At 39.6% G+C, this 21,801-nt stretch overlaps 1 protein-coding gene across 1 annotated transcript; it reads right to left on the bottom strand.

The window, feature by feature from the left end:
- Positions 1–1,664: 1,664 nt before the first annotated feature.
- On the bottom strand, positions 1,665–21,604 carry SUPV3L1 (Suv3 like RNA helicase). The gene is made up of 15 exons (XM_052798642.1): positions 21,334–21,604; positions 15,894–15,971; positions 15,513–15,620; positions 13,766–13,880; positions 13,016–13,184; positions 11,435–11,546; positions 11,073–11,150; positions 9,831–9,922; positions 8,127–8,307; positions 7,629–7,722; positions 6,723–6,942; positions 6,275–6,355; positions 4,612–4,788; positions 2,881–3,029; positions 1,665–2,474 (listed from the first exon to the last, which is right to left on the bottom strand). Exons 1-15 carry the CDS (start codon positions 21,581–21,583, stop codon positions 1,985–1,987), a joined length of 2,394 nt encoding a protein of 797 aa, XP_052654602.1. The 5' UTR covers positions 21,584–21,604; the 3' UTR covers positions 1,665–1,984.
- Between the last annotated feature and the right edge of the window lie 197 nt (positions 21,605–21,801).

Below are 21,801 nucleotides of genomic sequence, written 5' to 3'. Positions count from 1 at the left end.
AGTCTGTCAAGTGCAAGGGACACAAGGAGGCAATTGATACCACTCAATCACATAATCCACATCACACAAGTTATTTGAATAGTATCAAATGGAATACATTTGTAAGGGTTAATTGCAAGCTTGCATTCTGTGCAAGTCATGTTGCTGTTAAGCAGAGGCTGTCAGGACTCTGGGAAAGCAAAGCAGAATTACTCATCCGCAAAGCAGAAAATTCACAACATTCACATGGCCATTGCCACACATGCATAGCTGCTTGTTTTTTCTTGGGGGAGGAAAGAAAGATGGGGCTTTGCAGGGGAAGGACCTAAAACATTCCCTCCCCACCAGTCTGGTACTGAAATCAGCAGGAGATCATGTGGACTAGAAACATTTACGCACTGCTTGCTTTTTAGTAAATAATGGAAAAACAGTACATGAAATACACTGAAAACAGCTGTTAAAAACATTACTCAATCTGCTGCAAACTTGTTTCTGAACAGCAGCTTAAAGGATTGACACTAGGAGGAAGCAAAGGGGATTCAGAGCAAATTTTCAAGCTGCAAAAGTTTGTTGTTGATCATTTTAGAAAGTCAGGTATTTGATACAGTGAAACTCAACCTGGCTTTTACAAGCATCCCAACATTAACACAAGCAGGATCTGCACATTTCTATATAGCCAACCCCAGAAACATGGCTGCTGCAGCATTACTCTCCCTCAGGCAGCCCCAGCAACATGTCCTAGTGCTGAAACCCATTTCTGTGAATACATAGCAGTTTCAGCATCTGATTCTTTCCACTCTCCAGTATCCCTACTGGGAGCTCAAAAGCATACCTAAAAGCTGCTCACACTAAAAACAAAGGACAGAGCATCTGCATGTGTATGAAAGAGGCATAGCCTGGTTGTGCACTGCCTTAAACATTATTCAGTGACACCGCGTCAGGAAAAAAAAACTCCTTTTCCTGAGAACTTAGTTCCAACAAATTAAACCTTCCTCCAGGTGGTAAGCACCTAACTTTTCCAGTTTGATAGCCATGATAAAATAGGTATGTGGAAATACAACTGGCACAAATATCAACCCACAAGCTGTTACTTAAACTATAAGCTGTTATATGAGCTTAAGTAAAATATTTTATGTCTCCTCTCAAAATTCAGATATCACAAACAAACTGGCATGTGAAGCAAAAAATCATTTATGAAGTGCAACAGAACTAAATAATTTGTATGAAACTGAATTGTAACAGTCAAGGAGAAACAGACATCTGAATTTCTCAAAAGTAAATAAATTATACCTATGCCTCTAACATCTCCTTCCGCCCAAAAATCATAATCCAACTTTTTTTTTTTCCTCCCCCCAAACTTTGCCTGAATCGGTGTGATGAGATTTTCCTAGGAGAAAGAATACAACTTAAAGAGCAAGGACAGATTTTTGCTTTGTTTCAGTAATTACCCCTCAGATGACAGAATTGGAATTTACTCAAAAATTCCTGTGGCCAGAATTTCATCATTCCCCAGGGCATTACACAAATGCTTATCGCCTCCTTCCACATTTTCACAGGACACAAAGGTTAGAGGCCCATGACTCCTATCACCATTCTGACCCAATTTCCTGACAGGTTGTTCATTACTTGTTCGTTATCTGTTAAACTCTGCCATTTGTGAAGGGATGGAATGAGTAGCTAATTCATTACTAGTGAAATATCTTATGTTTATTAATGATGTGAGGATATCTTGCAAGAAGACATCAAGTTCAGATTTTCACATAGCAGTAGATCATACACTTACACTGAACACCATGACTTAAAAAGTGTACGGCTGACTGGTAAAAGCAAACTTAATGGCCTCTGAGATTTTAAGAGTCCATTTCTCCGAGTGTTTCACATAACTGGTCACAGGAGAAGGAAAAACATCAAGGAGCTGCAGCAGTGTAAACATGAAATGCCAAAGAAGTTATTAAAATAGTATTTTATTTTATGAATAAAAACTAAACAGAATTAGGACATGGTTCTATTTTTTTTTTCTCCCCGTTTCCTTTGAACTATTCTGATCATCTCTTTTTGAACCAAGGCCATATCTACCATTCCTGTGCTGATCCTGCCACTCACTCTCCAGCTGTCTCAGCATTTCTTGTGTTAGAAGTCCTTCACGCAGCAATCTGTTGGCAAGAGATCCACGTCCATGGCTTTTCATATCCTCCTGCCTCATAGCAGACCGATAGGCTTTCGAGTTCTTTGCTCTTCTTTCTCCCAGAACTTCCACTGGAATAGAGAATGCCTCTGTGGATTTTGCACCGTGATGGTGTGAAACCGCCCTGGTATCCCTCTTAGTCCTTGAAAGAGGAAAGTCTTCTGACAGAACTTCTGCTGTGCCAGGAGCAGCTGCAGAAGCTCGGATCAGCTTCGTGATGTTGCAGACACCAACTTGTATAATGTTGTCTAGTTTTTTCTGAATATCCCTTACAAGGACAGCATCAGGGAACATATCCATGAAGCGGTAACTGAAGAGAGGCAAAACAACACAGAATTAAACCTTTTCACTAAAGGAGTGCTGACTGGGACAAAAATGAGATACATACTATGTAAAGTAAAAAAAAAAAAAAAAAAAAAAAATTATTACATGTTGCATGGGAAGGCCACTGCATTTTAAGTGGCATTTCAGCCACTCCAGTCCAGGATCACTTTGTTTCTAACTTTCGCTCTCTGTCAGTCACAAACTGTTCTCTGCAGAACCCATGACTTGCTCCCTTAACACAGCTACATTTGCATTTGTCAAGATACTCTAAAGGGCCAAAGGAGCCCATACTGCACCACATACACGCGGGCTTGAAGACATTGCTTTTCTAGGACTGTAAGTCATAAATATTAGGAAAAAATAAAAATAATTTTTAAGTACAAAGGCAATACCTTAACCACAGATAGAGGTCAAAAACATCATGAACAGCTTCAAGGTGTACAAGTTCTTTGATGTTCTTTGGAGTAGCTAATGGCCATTTGATGTGCCGACAGAGCCAGTCAAACGTCAGAGGCTCATTTCTACTGAACTGTCTTGCAAACTGAAAAACAAGCAGATTCATTGAAGTCCTCAGTTAGTCAGGAAAGAAGAAATCCCAAATGAGTTAAATTCCCTTGAGTCTGTATACACAACATATTCTGGAATATACCTGCTTTGTTTTACACAGCCCAAATGCCATACATTCTTTTACTTAATTACTCAACACAGGAGTCACCTCTCCTTTCCAGGGCCTCATTAACACAATTTGTCCACGGGCCATGCACAGAGTTAAGCAACAAAAGCATAGAGCTATCCAGAAAAGCGTAACGCTGAAGGCATATGATTTCATCTAGCAAAGCAGATGGACTTTGTCTTTTTCTCTTCTCCTGCTCCTATTCTGTTAATTATCTTGTTTCAGAATCTCCAAGGTTGAGAAAATGTTAAATGTGTTCCCTGACTTAGGAAACACACTATTCACCACCCAGATTAATCTGCGCTAGATCAGCCCTTCTGAAACCTATACATCTCAGCTCTTTTACTAACAGAAAAACAAGCCAAATAAGATTTAAATTTAAAATTTTCAGGAGCATTGATGACTTGGAATAACTACTTCCTAACTGGCTGATACCAGAAGTTGGGTTTTTCTGCCAAGGAATGGGGCTTAAATTCACACCAGGATTCACAACAGCCTACCTCCCTCCAAGATCACATTATGCCCCCTCTGCACCTTCATTACTGGAGATTTGAATGCTCAGCATTTTCTTAGTGAGGCACATTTTTTTTTCCAACTCTTTAAATAAATCATTCAATTTTTAAAGAACATTATTAGCCATTTTTGAAAAGCACTCCAATATCTGTGACATGAGGTCACCATATCAGCTTCATTTTTTACACTGTTTTAATAAAAATGTTTAACACAGTCTCTAAAAGAGGACAAAGGCAATACTGTCTAACAAAGTAACAGTCCCAAACAAAATTATTAATCCTGAAAAACTGAAATCAGCTGACTACAAATTCCTCAAAATAATCACTCCAGGGGCACAGTGGAACACGGTTCATCCAGGCCTGAAAAGTGAAACGACGTAATTCTGAGAACAACTAACAGCACTGTATTTTCTGGGGTTTTAATTCTATGTAACTGTTATTATAACATCAGCAATGACACTTAATCCCACATTCTTTTCTTTTGTTGACAAGCTAACACCCTGAAGCAGTGGTATCTTGGTTTTTAAGGACTACTTTTAGACACATCGTAGTGCAAAGCTTGATAGTGCACAAGTGATTACGTAACACAATTCTGATCTCTCGCAGTTCAAAGATCACCTGCAAGGCAAGCAGTAGGATTCTCTGAGGCAAACAGCAGAAAAGCTCTCCAAACGTTAATTTACATCACAAAAAGAGAATCGGTTCTCAGAAGTTAAAAGCTTTGGCCAATAAAAATGGTGAAGAATGCAATTTAAAAAAAAAAAAAAAAAATCTCCAGCTATTTTATATTACTACCTGTGAGCACTTTAAGAATGCTCTCAAATGATCTAATGACAAAACCCACAATAAATATAGCCACTAGATACAGTCTCAATGCACCAAGACCCGCCTGCTCCAGTATAAATACCACGTTTTTTGGAGGAAAAAAAATAACTGACCTTCAACAACGTGGTACACACAAAAGGCTCTTTTCTGTTCAAGGGTGCAGTGCAGAAGACATATCGTGATCGCAAATTTAGTGGAATGTGCTGAATCATATCTGCTAGAAATTTAAAGTCATCAATATTGCAGACAAAGTAAAGCCCATCAACTTGTGAGAGACTCACAAAAATATCCTGTGAAAATATAATCAAATGAAGAGGATGTTATTACAGGAGAGGGTTGTTAAGCTTCGTATTACCAAACCAAAATATGATTTAGTCTTTCAAAGACCAGTTATACTGAAAGAACAGTTAAAGGGGGCAGGGGAGTTCCCTCTACTCTTTTATAATAGGATTTTCATTAAATTCTCTAACACAGAATCAGAGGAGAAGACATAACGCGCTATTGCTTTATTTAAGCAATTTCAATTAGTCTCATAAGTAACAAATACAGTGTTCTGGCAGCATACATGTTAGTTACAAAGAACACCATCACAGGAACCAGTTACTACTATGTTTAGAACTTGTTCCAGGTTTGTCACTTAGCATGACCCAAAAAGCTAACTTTACAGCATAAAATTCAACAATTGAGGTATTTTTAGCCCAATGTCAGGAACAGATCTATTTTAGGAAGAAAGAAATCACAAGATAAATAACAGTATTGCAATAGAGGAGTTCAAAGAATACCTGAAACATATCGAAGGTTTGGAGAAACAGGAGATGCCACTGCACATTGCAGGGCGAATTTTTATGGGCCCCCAACATTATTTCTCTAATGTAAATCTTTGAAAGATTTTTTAAAAGATCTTTAAAGAAACACTGAGCTTCTTAATTAAGTATGTGACTGAATACTTAGGAGATCAAGAATAACATGGGTTTTTAATCTTAATACTTCTATGCTAGCCCAAAAATTCTCAATAGTAAAATTTCAAAGATGTGCTGTTACCCTACCAGCCTAAGTCTTCCAGAAGGTCTCCAAGTATAATCCTTTACATCGAATTTAGAAATCATACTATTTTGCTACATAACAGCACATCAGCAGAGAACAATAATAGGCATTTAAATCCATGAAAGCTGCTAAGAATCTCCCAGTGTACTAAAAATCATGATACTATTTTTAAATACAGCATTGGAAGCTTAATTTCTACTTTGAAAGGTTTAAGCACTTCCAAAAATTCTGCTAACCAGCTAATGATGAGATCAAGTAGATGCCAAAAAATCTGTTTTCTCAAAGTTAAGCAGACACTGTTTTACCATAAAGTCCACAGAACCAGGAGAAAAATCAGGTAGCTCTCAGATGTACAGAACTCTGACATGACCAGCCCAGTTTCTCAGGAATTTTTACATATATTTATCAAAATTTCAATCTCTAATATTTTCAGCCTCAGACCAAAAAGTCTACATTTAAAATACAGGAAAGGTGAAATGAAAAAGTTGTTGCACACTCTTCAACACATGTAAACATATTTACACACTTCAACAGCTTTCAAGTTTATTATAACACAGAAAAGTTGAGCATTCTGTTTTGCAGTCACTGCTGTGGTAGAGAGAAGAAACTAACTGATAGAAGATATACACAAGGCTGTCTGTTAAATTCCCAAAGTGCACGTTTGTACAAAAGCAGTGGCTATAAGTGATGCTTAATTTTTAAAGCAGAAACTAATATTTTGATCATTCTTACAATTAGATTAGATAGAGTGGCGTCAGGAAGATGATAAGCAAACATTTCTATCTGCTCAGGAGTAGGATGTAGGCCAGCTGCCTAAAGGGAAAATAAAGACAAAAATTTCCATTAGTTCTCAATATTGTTCTTAAGTTAGTGCATCAGAAACAAAATCTACAAAGACAAAATGCAGGAAACCAAAGCACTCTACAGAGTCCAGTTTATTTAGCACACTTACCTGGAACACAAGAACTTTTGTGTTTGAGCTTTTAATTCTTAAATGAGCAGCTTCAATATAAATGAAATATTGCAAGCCTCCAAATGGGACATGTATTCAAAGTCACTCCGGCATGACACAATCCATTTTTATTACTAACTTGTAAACAGACACAATGAAAAATAATTTGGGACCAGAACATAGTAAAACAGCTCCAGAGCACATCTGTACAAACTGAGTCTCTCTCACCTTCACAGGGCGCACAGGCTCACTCAAAATTTCTTTCAGCTGCATGAGGTCATCACGATGCATTGTAGTGACTTCTCCTTGTTTGAAGGATGAGCCATAACGCCCAGCTCTGCCTGCGATTTGTAGAGCCTGAGAGGTTGTAATGGAGTCTATTTCCTTTTCTCCCTTCTCATTAATAGTTGGCTTTACTATAGAGTTAAAAATTATTCTTCTTATACACCTGAAATATTTGAACAAAAACAAAGAGGGATCCTTTTTTGCAAATTATTTCCAATATACAACCCTAGTACAGAAGAATTAAAGCCTTTTTTTTTCTTTTTTTTGAGGGGGGGGGGTGAGTTTTTTTTCCCCTCTATAAATTAAGGGACCACAGATACTACTTATGGACACAGCATATTCAAAAGGGCAGCCTAAGGCTACTGGTTAGTTGCGGGAAAATTATCATCCCTACACACATTAACTGTGTTCTAATAGGGTCCCAATCCATTCATCGCCATCTGCCTTGGTAGTTTATAGCAATGTGATTGCATCACCTTCAGCAACAAAATACATCTGAAACCGGACTGAACTTGCTCTGCACTTCAGAAATGTAAGCAACTGATACTCTTGACAACCTAGCACATCTGACTCCAGTGAATCGAAAGGATCTTAACAGTGCCTACTATCACACAGAATTAGGCCAAGTGAGCCATTTAATTCTTAGAATCAGTTTTAAAATTAAAGCTTAGTTCTACCCAATCAAATTGATCACTACTTCAGAATTAAAATATATGTCCTGTGTTATCTAGACATAGCAGATACCTAGCCAAATTAGTCAAACTGGGGAGAAACAAGTGAGGAAATCAATGCAGGTATCACACTCGGGGAAAAAAAAAATTCATACCGTAACCTGCTCCAAGTACTTACAAATTGAGTCCCATTCCAATTGCATCTGTAGCAACTAAAATTTTGCATGGATCATCAGGATCATTGAATTTCTTTGCCTGTTCAAGTTTTGTTCCTAAAACAGAATGACAGAACACTTCACATAGCAAACTCTTCTTACAAAACAAAGACAATGTATCACTAAGACCGATGCCTTTATAATAGGCTGAGGGAAAAAAAAAGAAAAAAATTGGTATTTGATTGGTATTTGGCTGTTGTTGGGGGAAGGGGGCAGGAGGGATTTAAATCATTCCCAGAGCTGTGGATAGACCTCATTTAATCGCATCTATCTGAAGATCAATATTAAGTACATAATAAAGGTCTAATCCCAAGATTAAAACACCAATCAACAGAAGTTGATTACTTTCTCTAACTATATAGAGATGCAAAACTAGGAAAATTTGTACTGCTTCATTTAAAAAGTTTTTCTTAGAAAGCAGCAAGAAGCAGAACACTCCCTTAAAAATAAGAGTGCTTTACCTGGTGGCAGACTGCCATATATGACAGCACATTCTAATCCTCTGGCTTCAATCTGTCGACTGACAGAATAAATGTCATTCTTACTGAAACAGACGATGCAGTCCCCAGGACGGAGGTTATCTAAAGATTCTAAGGCATAATCCAGCACAGTAAGAGGAGTGAGTCTCTTGTAGTTTCGGACCTAGAATCAAAGGAGTTGTCACAGATGTTTTTAAATGAAAAATTCCTGTGGAGTATCAGCCAGCATGGTTATTACCACAATTGTAACACTGAGGGACATCTCACAGTCCTGAAGGGCTAATTACGGAGAGAAGGTGACATACACCTTATGCACTTGCATACTTGCAGCACTTCCCAAGCTGAGAACTATATGGCCTTTTCAAGAAACAGAAGACATATATTTTTACATGTAAACTAGATTCAAGAAAAGAAGTATACAGGCTATGTAGCAGTTCTATCAAGAACTGAGAGTCTGTTTTCACTCAGTCATCTGAATGCTGTAAACTGGTCCCCTTTCAGAATTACATGCCCCACCACGCACAGATATATAAAGCTACAGCTAGTTCACCATGAAATCATGCAGGCTCGACTTGCTTAGGACCAAATTTTATGTTTTTAAATACTCTTCACAAAGGAATCATAAATAAAAAGTATTTATGACAGTAAAGTTGGGTTTCAGAGATCTTTCAAATCACTTTCTTCTGGAGGTGTTAGCTCTTTTAACTCCTTTCCTCATCATACAGAAAATAACTATCAACAGATTCAGTAACCTCAGCAAACTTGAGGGCACTGTGCCCTCCAGGAAGAACAGAACTGTAAAGAAAGCCCCTAAACAGCTGTAGCATTCCCTGAGGGGAACTCAGCAAAGCACTGTGCAGGTTTTGGCTGGGATAGAGTTAATTTTCTTCATAGTAGCTGGTATGAGGCTATGTTTTGGATTTCTGCTGAAAACAGTGTTGATAAGACAAGGATGTTTACATTATTGCTGAGCAGTGCTTACAGAACATCAAGGCCTTTTCTACTTCTCACACTGCCCCACCAGCGAGTAGACTGGGGGTGCACAAGAAGTTGGGAGGAGACACAGCTGGGACAGCTGACCCCAATGGGCCAAAGGGATATTCCAGACCATACGACGTCACGCTGAGTGCATACAGCTGGAGGAAGAAGGAGGAAGGGGGGGGGACAGAAGGAAGGGGGGGGCATTTGGAGTGATGGCGTTTTGTCTTCCCAAATAACCACTTCGTGTGATGGAGCCCTGCTTTCCTGGAGATGGCTGAACACCTGCCTGCCAATGGGAAGTAGTGAATGAATTCCTTGTTTTGCTTCGCTTGCATGCACGGCTTTTGCTTTACCTATTAAACTGTCTTCATCTCAGCCCACGAGTTTTCTCACTTCTACACTTCTGATTCTCTCCCCATCCCACTGTGAGGGAGGTGAGTAAGTGGCTGCGTGGTGCTTAGTTGCCAGCTGGGGTTAAACCACGACAGCACTTATCTTCTTTAAGCAAAATAATACCACTATTTAAAAAAAAACCAAAAACCAACATCTCCTTTGGTTTACGGGATTTGAGAAACATTTTAACATGAACTCCTGCAAGAGTAACTTTGATCAGTGATACCCCCAAAAGACTCTAAATTTTTGCCTGTTTTCCAGCAAGAAGAACCTGATGTTCTGTCCACAACTTTACAGAATTAAAAAGCTTACTTCAACTTCCTCCCCTGTAGTGTACATGAGCTCTGTCACCAAGTCAATAGCAGCAGCTTCTCCACAAACATGGATTTCTTCCGCACAGAGTCCTGAACAAGATCCAATGAAATAAAATGCAAAATGTTACATATTTATAGACAACAGTAGTGTTAGCTGACTTTTAAGTTACCCCAAAATTACATTTTGCATGCTAAACACATCAATGAGGACTGTATTTCACCTCCTTCAACACCCCAAATCAGTACCTAAAGCCTCTCCCACAATACACCACTTCCTTAGAGCTGCTCTTGATCTCATATCAGCAAATGATCCTTGGAAATCCAACAGTATGATAATCAGAGCCGCTAATACCTTGTTGCACCCTCTCAGCCAAAACAAGAGGTACCCTCAACCACTGAACAAATGGAGCAAAGCTTTGAGTTTTATTTACCACTGTTTTACTAACTCCCAAACCACAGCAGAACCAAAGAGCTTCATTTTCTGCATGACCTTCTAAAATTATGAATACGTGTCTAATGTAGTCAGAATAGAAAAAAGGGAAAGAAATAGGAAGTAGGGGAAGTGTGACAAATCATCCTGTTAAACTTAGCATCAAAAACAGTGAAGGGAAGGGCGGGGGGGGGGGGGGGGCGGGAATCAGATGCCAAACTTCTGTTCAAAATCTGAGGAAAAGTAAGTTTCAAGAATTCCTCTTGAAAAATTCTAAAATTATCAGAAGCAGCATCCTTCTAAGAATTTAACATAGCAATGCAGCTCTATAAATGAGCCACTTGAAATTAACACTACAAAATATTTAATGTTCGCCATGTTGCCATACATTTAACAGTATCTCTTCGTAACAAAATCTCTGAAAAATTGTGTTGTTTTAATTGAACAAAAACAGCATACTTCTAGAAAATAATCAATGTAAAGGGACAGCACAGTGCAACAACATAAAGACTCTGTATTATCCAAGGAATTAAAACTAAAAGAGGCATCCATATAACTCAGAAAATAAAATTTTTTTAAAACATTCATTAAGTAAAACATGACAGGTAACTTGCGGCCATACAGACAATATCCTTTGAGGCAGAGTATCTCTCTAACTTGCTGTGAGAAGGCATGTGAAGAAACAATACTCACTTTTATTTTGCATCGCATATTGTAACCACTTATGAATATACTGACTGCTAAGCTTGAATTTAATGTGCCATTTATAGTCACATTAAACTAGTTCATTGTCAACACAAACAAGCTTACCTAGAAGGGCTCTTGTCCAAGCCCACCCTCTGGCGGGATCTCTGATCATCTGAATTTCATCTATCACTGCAACTTCATCTTAAAACAAAAAAGAAAAATACAATGCACCAAGGAAGACCATCTAGAACAGCAATACAACACAGGAAGGAACTTGAAGGCTTTCTAAAAAAGGTTGCTCAAATCAAGTTAATCCTCTACCACCAAAAAGCTATTCTGAGAGGATCCAAGTTTTTTTAACTGCTCTAACAGTTCAGAAATTGTTCAAATAAGACTGAAAAGCAATAGCTCAGCTACTTCAGAGTCCAAGCAATAATACACATAAAGATACCATAGATATGACTGAAACAATTATCTATACATACAAGGCGTATTAGTGCTGCACATTTCAATGGTACAAGCAACATGAGGAGCTTGTCTGGCATCTTCATTGGCATACACACGCTCTTCTCCTGTCACCAAGTCACATGGCACTTTCTAAAGGAATTCAGAAAACTCATGTTAAGTTTCTTTAATATAAGAGAATCCTCTTTCCAAAGGGCAAAAAAATCAGTTTCTTAAAGTAGCTTCTAAGACAGTATAGTGGAAGCTATCCAAAAAATAACTACTCAGTCTTTTGAGACTTGTGCCCTATATTTAAGTTCTATCAGACTGAAGGGTATAAAGAAGAGGTAGTATCTGTAATTAGATGCCCTCCCCTACTCCTGCAGATTACATCTTCCTCTGAGCATTTCGGAGCTGTCACATCTGCAACAAAAGAACTGTCAGAAAAGCTGTAGTACAAGGGGCTCATAAAGCAAGGCCCAGCAGTGAAGGAGCCTTGCAGGCTCCAGCCTCCTCCAGGTCATTTGGTGATTGCCCTGTTGGGTGTCGCACCTGCTGCCTTATACTCACACAGCAAGAGTTCATGAGGACCAGCTGTGAGAGACAGCAGGGACCATCACCCTCTGTCAGCTCTACACTCACTGAATCTCAGGCAGATGGCTGCTCCTTCCATATCTACAAGCCACTTACAGAGCCATGCACAAAGCCCTGTTTAAACCTTAAGGGCTACATATGATCCATGAGCTGCCAAGTGAAAAGTCCTCACACACACTAAACACATGGGGAAAAAAGTGCAGTAACTCAACTAACAAGGAACACCACTACATGGTATCCACATTCACTACATGGTACACGTTACAGATACCTCCTAGGACAAGCCAATCTTTCTTATGTGTTGCTTTGATAAACCAATAATAGGAATTACAAATTCCAAATCATAGACTTATCAAAAAAAGAGAAATCATAAGATTATTTGGTAAACACTAGTGTACATACACACCATGCTGCATTAACATGTGATGTGTTACTGTAATGTTTCAGAACTGGTGCGGTTCTGTGCAGCTGGAAATACACTGGTGAGGAGCCTTCAAAAAGATGCTGGAAGCAATTAAAAAAAGTACTAATGAAAGCTTCCTCTAGGGACCTGATATAGGGCACTGCTCTTCAACTCAACACATCTGAAGCTGCAGAACTTTTTATTAGATGGTGGAGTGAAACATCTTTAAACATTGAAGCAGAAAGTTGAGGGGAGTTAAGCAATGGTGATTTCTTGCGTACAAGCTAAAATAAAGGTCATGGGCAAAAGAAGCCACGGCTTCCACACTGAAAAAGCTAATAGTAGAACCTGGCTAAACTCAGGGAGGGAAAAATTACAGGAAAATGGGACAATTGCACAGCATGTGCTTTGGGGAAAGTGATGTTCCATTTGGGGAAATGATGTTCCATTCCGCATGCCTAAAGCAGAAATGCACAACTGGTATTCACAGGAGCTGACACTACTGCAAAGCAAAGGCACCCGTTTGAGCACACTGCTTCATGGACTACCTTATGCACTTTACAAACATGCATTCATGAGACTGTTCCAGTACTAAGGATATAGGTAAGTAATACAACATACTGACAGCATCATTACTCTTTTGGAAGATCTCATGAGCCAGAAGTTTTAGTGGACCACAGTATATTCCCGATTTTGCTGACAAAAATCTCTGGATAGCATGGTAGGTTTTTCCACTGTTTGTAGGACCGGCATGGAATATTATCTTTCTCTGAATAGCCCTGGCATCTGGATACCTAAAACATACACAAAAAAGCAGATCTGTTGAACATTTATCTGATGTTCTGGATACTGATTCAGGGGAAATTGCAAATTAGCTTAAATATTTACTTATTAATAGACTTTTTAATGTGTGTTGAAAGCAGAAAGATCAAGTTCTTAAATAGAGACAGTATAAAGAGGTTACTATGTCTTATACATTCATCTTCTAAATCATACAATGCCTTCAAAGATTTAGAGTGGAATTCACACATTGTGTTCAAAATAATTCTCATTACTGTGGTCTCTCTCCTTCAGTATATTAACATTTTAATGTTCTGGCGTGCTGCCTCGCAAACAGATACAGCCAGAAGACAGCTTTCTGGAAAGGCAACACCAACTTAGCAACTTTCATAGCTGATATAATCTTATTTTCCTTTTAATTGATTGCAATATATCTTGTAAAAAAGATAAGCGTTCCTGACACAAATTATTGTAAAAACAGAGAAATGGAACTGAAAATATAGTGCAATTATATATCATAAAGCTTAAGTCCACAGACTATGAAATTCTATGACACTAAGAAAAGAAAACACTCCAATCACTTAAACACACTGACCAGTTGGGTGGCAATCTTAAATCACTGATCTTGCGCAGATCATCCATACAGTCCAGCATCGGAAAGATCTGCTTCGCATGCCTCAGGAAAAATGGAAAGAGATCATCCACGTGACCTAGAAGACAAACCCTTTTAAGAAAGTTTGCATGCTTGTCTGAAGGTGTGCATCTTCATCATAAACTTTAAAAAAAAATTTATTCTACTACCACCACAGACTTATGTAATTCTTTCAACTTCTGGCTCTCTACAAAGTTCAATAATTATCTCAATGGCAGAAAGGTAAACTAACATGAGTACACAGACTCATTAAGCAACGTAATACAAATACAATAGTATGAAAAAAAAAAATCTCATTTCAGTATATTCAATCTGGTTAGCCAATATGCCTAGAGAACTTTTAAATAAAATTAGAAGCTATGGAAAAGCTGGATGAGAGATAGCTTTTCTGTCCTAAGAAGATTTAGCCTTTTCTTCCTAAATCCATGTGCTGCCCTGGAACAAAATAAAATAAAAGCTTCTAAAATGTTTTTATTAATAAACAGAGAAAAACAGAATAGTGTGCAGCTTCCCTAAGCTACTAAGACTTAGGACGCTGGTTCAAAATTCTGAGTCTCCAGTCACTAGGTGAGAAAACAAAAATAGAAAAATCAACTCAGAAGAGACATCCAGGTTCACTCTTCTGAATGTTTGCAGAGTAGACATGTGGTCTTAAAGGTCTAATTTCAGGTCACACTCCAACCATCCAGCTCTCATAGAATTTCAAAGAACTATCTGGATCTAAAAAACTGTTATTATCAAACACACACACACACACACAAAAGGAGCAGTGTTTTTTTGTTGGCTGGTTTGTTTTTTTTTTAAATGAGAATTAGTATTCAATGAATCGAAATTATTGTGAAAAATTTAAAGAACTTAAAAACGGTAATATTTTCAATTACCATTTTTGGACAAGCAAAACTCAACTAAAAAAATTCAAATCTGCCACAATAAAAAACCCTTTACATTCCTATATATGTGAGTTTTAAGGCATATGTAAACAATGCTAATATGTAAGTAAATAAGGAGTGAAAGTAAGGAAGCCATGTGGAAGATTTTATGCACAACTAAGACAGTAGTTAAATTTCCCAAGACAGTAAACATTTAAAATCTACACATTCATATTTTAAGACAAAACTAATGGCCACTGTAACCTTTAAATTACCATCATTAAAAATACACATACTATGCCAAAGCTCTGCAGCTCAAACTGTAGAGAAGGCTGTTTCTGCTGTTACCAGCTAGCATCACCTCTTAGTTAAGTGCCTTTGATTACAACACATGATGCACTAAGCCAGCAAACAACACTCACTTCTATTAGTGCCACACGGAAACAGAACAGTCACAGAGCTGTACTCCCAAGTACTTAAAGCCACTTGGCCAGGAGAAAGCTCTCAAAGTGCCCCCTAGTGACTACTGAATTTTTAAGAGGGGAATAAATGGAACAGTACTGTTTCCATTTCAGCAATGAACAGATGCTATAAAATGACAGGCTGCTGCTTGCTAAGACCTCCATCTCCTTTGTTTCCACTTCAGAAGATTTAAGGCGCGAACAATCCATAGGATGGGCACAAATGTTTCTGATGGGGAAGCAGTGATTGTTAACCTCTTTTACAGCATATTAGGGGGAACATAGGTACATAGATAAGCATACAGGTCAAAAACAAGAAAAAGCAGCATATTTTATTTTACAAGCACTCCAGATACTTGCCTGCACCACAGCATATATCATTGAGGATAATATGCAAATCAGCACTCACAGAACTGGATTCTATGATATACTTCCTAAAGCTTATAAATGCTTGGTGAAACAGGCGAGCTGCAAAACAAAAAAAAAGGAACAAAGTGAATGTGACTGGGATCACAAAACCATATTTGTAAACACCCAACAAAACACTGAAGTAGTCCCTTAAAAACCTATACCTTAATATGAGGTATTACAAGCAAATATAAAGGTTATTTGAACCGAGTGACAGAGACAACATAAACAAGCAGTGTTGAGACCCATAAAAGATCAGATTTACCTAATACCATATCTGAATAAAAACAGATTTCACATTAAAAAAAAAAAAAACTTAAAACATTTTCTTACCGTCTAATCCATTTTCTGCTCCTAGTCTTTGGATTTCTTTTCTTTTGTAGAACTTATTTAAGTTTTTTAGAACTTCACCTGTAGAAAGAGAGTAACATTTTTTTTTAATTTGCTCAAAATTAAATCACATTCTCCTGGCCCAAAGATCATGGCTTACAGTCTCCTTACTCTGGAGGGAGGGAAGCTTTGCCATGCTGAACAGACTCAAATGATTTCTCCCTAAATTAAACACAATCAGTGATTGAGCCTATTGTGGAAAAGAACAATCTTAAACTGCAGCAGAGTAAGAACTGCTATGAAGATGAGGTTGGTATTTGAGACACACTCTCCCTAGTACTTGATAGGAAAGCATAAAGGAGGGAACCTGCAGCCAACGTGTTATGGAACAAACTAATTAAGGTTTTGGGGTGGTTTATGTTTGCTTTCTACTGGCACCTATCAGGAAACAGCAGGTTTTAACGTGAAAAGTAAATCTGCTTAAACTACTTGGTGACAGCTTTTACTAAACATCCTGAGAGACCTCCACACTGCTTCCAAGACACTCTCCAGAAAGATAAGGCAAACCAGATGCAGTATTCTTCCTATTTCTCAGGTTAAATAAAGGACAGGAGAAGAAAACTTAACAGTTTCTTCATATATATCACAAATTACTCAGATTTGTTTGTATAAAATCTCTTGTTACAAAGTTATTAATGAACCCTTTCCCTCCCCTAAAAGGCAAGTTCAGAGTTGCAACAGAACTGTATTTACTAATGTACACTCTGAATTTAGTTCATTAAACGTTAGTTAAATCACAATAGCAAAAACGTGTCCCCTCTCCATCTATAGCAGATCAGAAATTCACAAAAATCTAGCAAATATCATGAGCACCTATTCATAAATTTATGTTATTCTCAAAATTCAAGTCTACAAACCCTATATTGTAAAACATAGGACTGATACATAATGCAGCACACCCCTGGTTTGCCAGCACAAGTCACTGAACACAACACTGCCAAGCTCTGCTCTCTGCAACTAACTTTGAAGTCTCTGCCATGACATGGAAAGCCTCCCATGAGATCAACCTTAAATTATTGAAAGATTGCCTCTTTCTAAAAAACTATACTCTAGAATAGAGACAGCCCACTTTGCATAATGAAAATCATCAGGTGACAAGAATATGGCAAAGTTCAACTGCAGGCAAAGCCAGAAGCACAAGAACAGTGGCTACATCCCATACCCCTTGCATGGTTACAGCAGTCTATTAGTGGATTAACTTGCAGTCTGAAATTTTCACAAAGGTAACTAACAAGATTGTCAGCAGGCTTACATTTACTACACAGGCATCCATACTCTCACCAGAAAATGTTTAAGGGCATGGAAATCAAAGACAGATTGGAAAACTGCACTAAAAGAAAGCACAGGGCTAAATTCTATTCAGAGCTTCCATAAGAAGTTACAACAGTTAAGACATCATCGGCCATGTAGCTAAATTCACAACCTACTGGCCTTGCTACAAGATGAAAAGTTCAATGCCAGAACATTTGTTACTATCCAAGGCAACATGACATTGGGACCATTGCAGCCCTCAACATCCAAGGTCACGATCCTTCCTAAGCACAAAATACTTGTCTTAACAATAAGGTATATTAAAACAAAACAAAGCTGGCATTGCAGTCCAAATAGACATGCCCACATTAGCTTAATCTAACTGCACGTAGTACTAACTATTTCTACAGCAACAGCTTGCAATCAGGGAACATCCCCAGGACATCTGTGTCCCACCTCTACCATTACCCTTTTTACCATTCACTCCTGTTTTAAGATTTCCCTTTCTTTACCATCTCCTCTATCTAGAACAGTATTTTAGCTCTTATTCCTCAATTACTTCGACTCCTCAGCAGCATTTTTTTAAGGTTCTGTGTAAAAAGATGGCCTGACTCTGCGGTTAAGTTCAGAAATTATGCCATTAGCCTCCAATGTATCAGATTCATTTAGATGTTTCAGCCCTATTTGCAGGAACACTTTTCAGTAGTTTTCCTGCATCTGAGACAACAACAGTCCATTTCAGTACACCTGTATGCTACCACTGGCAGTTGAACTGCTTTATTTTAAAATTCCTCCAAAACTATTAGGCTTCTCTTGTCCAGCCCAAGTGACCTTGTGCATCTAACTAAGCCACTTGTTCAGGCACCTCCTGTTTCTGACTCATGAATTGGTGACCTCTCCTAGCTTACACTTCTCACCAGTAAGCACAGCCCCATGATCTGACAATTGAAGCCACAGAATTGACAATTCAACATGGCGACTGAGCCTTAGGGCTCCAAATCAACACCTGTATCAAGGATTCTGTGAAGCCACATGGCACAAAGTGCTGATCTTTCATACAGTAGGGTTTTGTATACATTTATTTAAAAATGGATGATGGATCATCTCCATACCAGAAGGCCCACAGTCAAACCAAACCTAATTTGTGCTGCCCACTGACTTGGCAACATTCAGGCCTGGTACTTAAGATCACGAAGCCAGGTACCAATCTTTCTCTCTCTGTACTGATAGCAGATCATCTACCCTTATGACATTCCTATCTTCTCTCATTGCTCTTTACACTCCTTTCTTTTGATACTACATGCATGAGCAGATGTCTTGTTTCCTTTCACCCTCCTATCTAGAGTTTACATCACAGTTTCTTTTTTTTCTTTTCTTTTTTTTTTTTTTTTAATGTAACTGCTCCTTAGGTATTTCACTATAATGTGCTCACATGTTACCTAGTCTCTCAACAATTAGCTTGTTTTATAAGGCAATCATACAAGGGGTTTAGCAAGCACCTACTTAGATCTTAAATCATTCCATCATACAGCAATTTCATATTGTTCTATTGTTTCCCATAACACTGTGCATTTGGGCCTTTCACAACAAAGACATCATCACCACACAAATATATCAGAAACATTACTAATGTAAAAGCAATGAAAGGCTACAGAAAGACATGTTCAGCCATACTCTCTGTAAGGAAAGCTCAAAAGCAAAGCTTCTTCTAAATGTAACCTACTTGATACACCGAAATTGAAAGCATGTATCACCACTCATAAGGGTCCACTTGCTATGAAGTCATAGAAAACAGACGCAGCCGTGAATGAATTCCACTACAGGCCATTAAGCAGCAGGTTTGTTATAAAGGTTTTGCAAAACTGGCTCTGCAAAAGTAAGCTTCTAAAAAGGCTTCTGTTATACTGACAGTGTTTGACTAGCGTGAAAACTATGATCACTGTCTCACTTCAGCAAGTAACAAGCTAACAAGCTGATTCACACTGGAATTATGCACACTATAAGTAACAGAGTTTCTTCACAAGCTGTAATCAGAAAGCCTGTAAATATAACTTTTTATTTATTGAATCTAGTTCAGTATTTGACAGCAGAATCTGACAGAGCATCTTTGTTCAAAATATCAAAAAAACCCAGATACATAACACTGTGTCTGGTCAGAATCTGGGGTTGGGCAAGCAGAGGAAGACTATTTGTTTCATAAAAAAGAGTGGATGATATTTGCTAAGGAAGGTCTCATTCAGTTTCCTCTTTAACATTATTGATGGGCTTCAAAATACAAAATTACTGACAGTAACAGAGAACACTACAGGCCAACCAGCCAGACAAGCACCATACTGGTCACCTGGCTGGTACTCCTTGCAAGTTGCATGTGAAAGAACTTCAGGCTGTTTGAAGTAGTTAATTTTCACCTGTGGGAACATAAAGAATTTGAGCCAATCTGTTCTCTCTCAACAAGTTAGCAGAGACCAAATGGAATCTGATTTTCCCAGAGCATTTTAGTTGTACCTTTGAAGGAATCCAACATAACCACTTACCTAATAAATGAGACAAGTAACGTACAAGCTGCCACCATTCATATTTATTGGCACCTGAGGAATGCACTACTAATGTAAGCCAACACTCAAAGACAGGTCTGAAAACAGCACAGATTTTTTTGCATTACAGCTGTTCAGGATTTTTCCTCATAGCTAGGTTTTGTAGCTGCCAGGGACAGGTATTCTTTTCTCAAGGGCTCTGAACAAATTAAGATAATTTTCCCATGCTTCCTATACCTGGAGTTAATACAAATAATATGCCATTAGAACACTTAATTAGGAGAACATATGAAGAAAAAAGTTTCCATTTACACTTTCAATGCTTTGGGATCACCAAACATCAAAAGGATCAAGAACTTGTTTTTATTTATCAGATCTTTAAAGATAGTGTGCTGGCACAGCTAGATAAAATAAGACCTCTCCTGAACAGGAGACTGAACACAAATGAGGAATGAACAGGATGTACGGTTTACAATTAAAGAAAAGGAAACACTGAAAAAGCAGGTCCAACTCACTCAATGGTTCTTAAGATTTAATTACATGTAAAGGCATCAAAGAACAGAAGCATAGAGCATCTAAAGGTCAACAACAGAGTTTCTTTCCTGTTTCTACTTAAATGTCAAAAAATTAATGTGTCAGGTAAAATGACAGGATATATACCTAGCAGATAGATAAGAGAAACATAAAACACCAAGAAAGATGTTATTTTACTTCAAGACTTAAGTTCAAACTGCTATCTGCTTCTGATGTATTCAGCAGCTCTCGTAACACAGAGGGCACTGAAGCAGATAGTTCTTGACACAGTTTTCCCAGTTGATACACAGAAACCTACCCTTACCATTTACTTACTCATACTTTAAGATACGCAAACCCAAGAATACATAGACAGACCTGCACTGTTCTAACTGAAAGTTAAACTTAAGTTTCTAACACTGATGGCCAATAACTAGAAATACTGAATGCTCTGCCCAATTTTGCTCTAGGCACATTCACAGACAGACAATGCTCTTCTGTCTATAACATCAATATTTCAGAAAACTACGACTTCTAAGTTCAGATACAGTTATGATTTCAGAATGCCACAAGATTTCAGTTTAGCTATGGGACCTGCCCCCACGCCAAGCACCTTTATCCTGACTGCGCCGAAATAGGGAGTAGAGGAACTAGGCCAACAGATTTTTTCCCCCACATAGGGCACGCCTAACGGGCCTTGGTAAAAACCTCACTATCGGTCGTATTACCTCACCTGACAGCTTTTATCCCTTTTTCACCTTCGCGGCCATCAGCAGCTACGTCGGTCAGACAAGCCGCAAGACAAGACCCCCCTGCTCTCAAGAGAGAAAACCCCAGGAAACAACCCGAAGGGACCGGCGGGCCCCGCGGGGGAGGCCAGACGACGCCGGCCCACAGGGCTGGGGAGGCCGCCCGGCGGGTCCCGCCAATTCCTCTCAGCCCTCACGAGGACCCAGCTCCGCACGCCTCCGGTCCTGGCGGGAAGAGGGCAGGCAAGGCCCGCACCGCCCCTTCCCGCCGCCGCCGCCCCCCCACGGTCCCTACCCAACGGCCGCCGCCGCCGCCTCACGGCCGCCGGCACTCACCCTTGTCAAGGGGCCGCGTGAGCTCGGCGCCCACGTCTTCCTCGGCCGCGTCGCCGACGGGCTTCAGGGGCACGGGCACGAAGAGAGAGGTGTCGGGGGCCCGGGAGCTGCCGTCCCCGCCGACTGAGGAGGAAGAGGAGGAGGACGCGGCGGCGGGGCGCAGGCGGGCGGCGGCGGCGGCCCCTCCATGGCGGAGGACGAGCCCCGCGCGCGCCGGGAGCCGCAGCAACGACCACGCGCACCCCCTCATCGGCAGCGAAGGGCGGCAGCGGCGGCGGCGGCGCGGGGCTCGCGCGTCATCGCTGTGCGACCGCCCCGTCGCCGCGCATGCGCAACGCCGCCCCCACCCCACCCCACCCCGGCGGCCTGCGGGACCGGCACCGGCACCGGCGCTACGCGGCAGAGACGGCGTGAGAGACCCCGCCGTGAGCGGGCACCTCCGTCCCTCTGCCGCCTGGTGCGCTCGTT

This window comes from Harpia harpyja, chromosome 10, assembly GCF_026419915.1.
Source record: "Harpia harpyja isolate bHarHar1 chromosome 10, bHarHar1 primary haplotype, whole genome shotgun sequence".
NCBI lineage: Eukaryota > Metazoa > Chordata > Aves > Accipitriformes > Accipitridae > Harpia > Harpia harpyja.
This window is presented reverse-complemented; position numbering and strand designations above follow the sequence as displayed.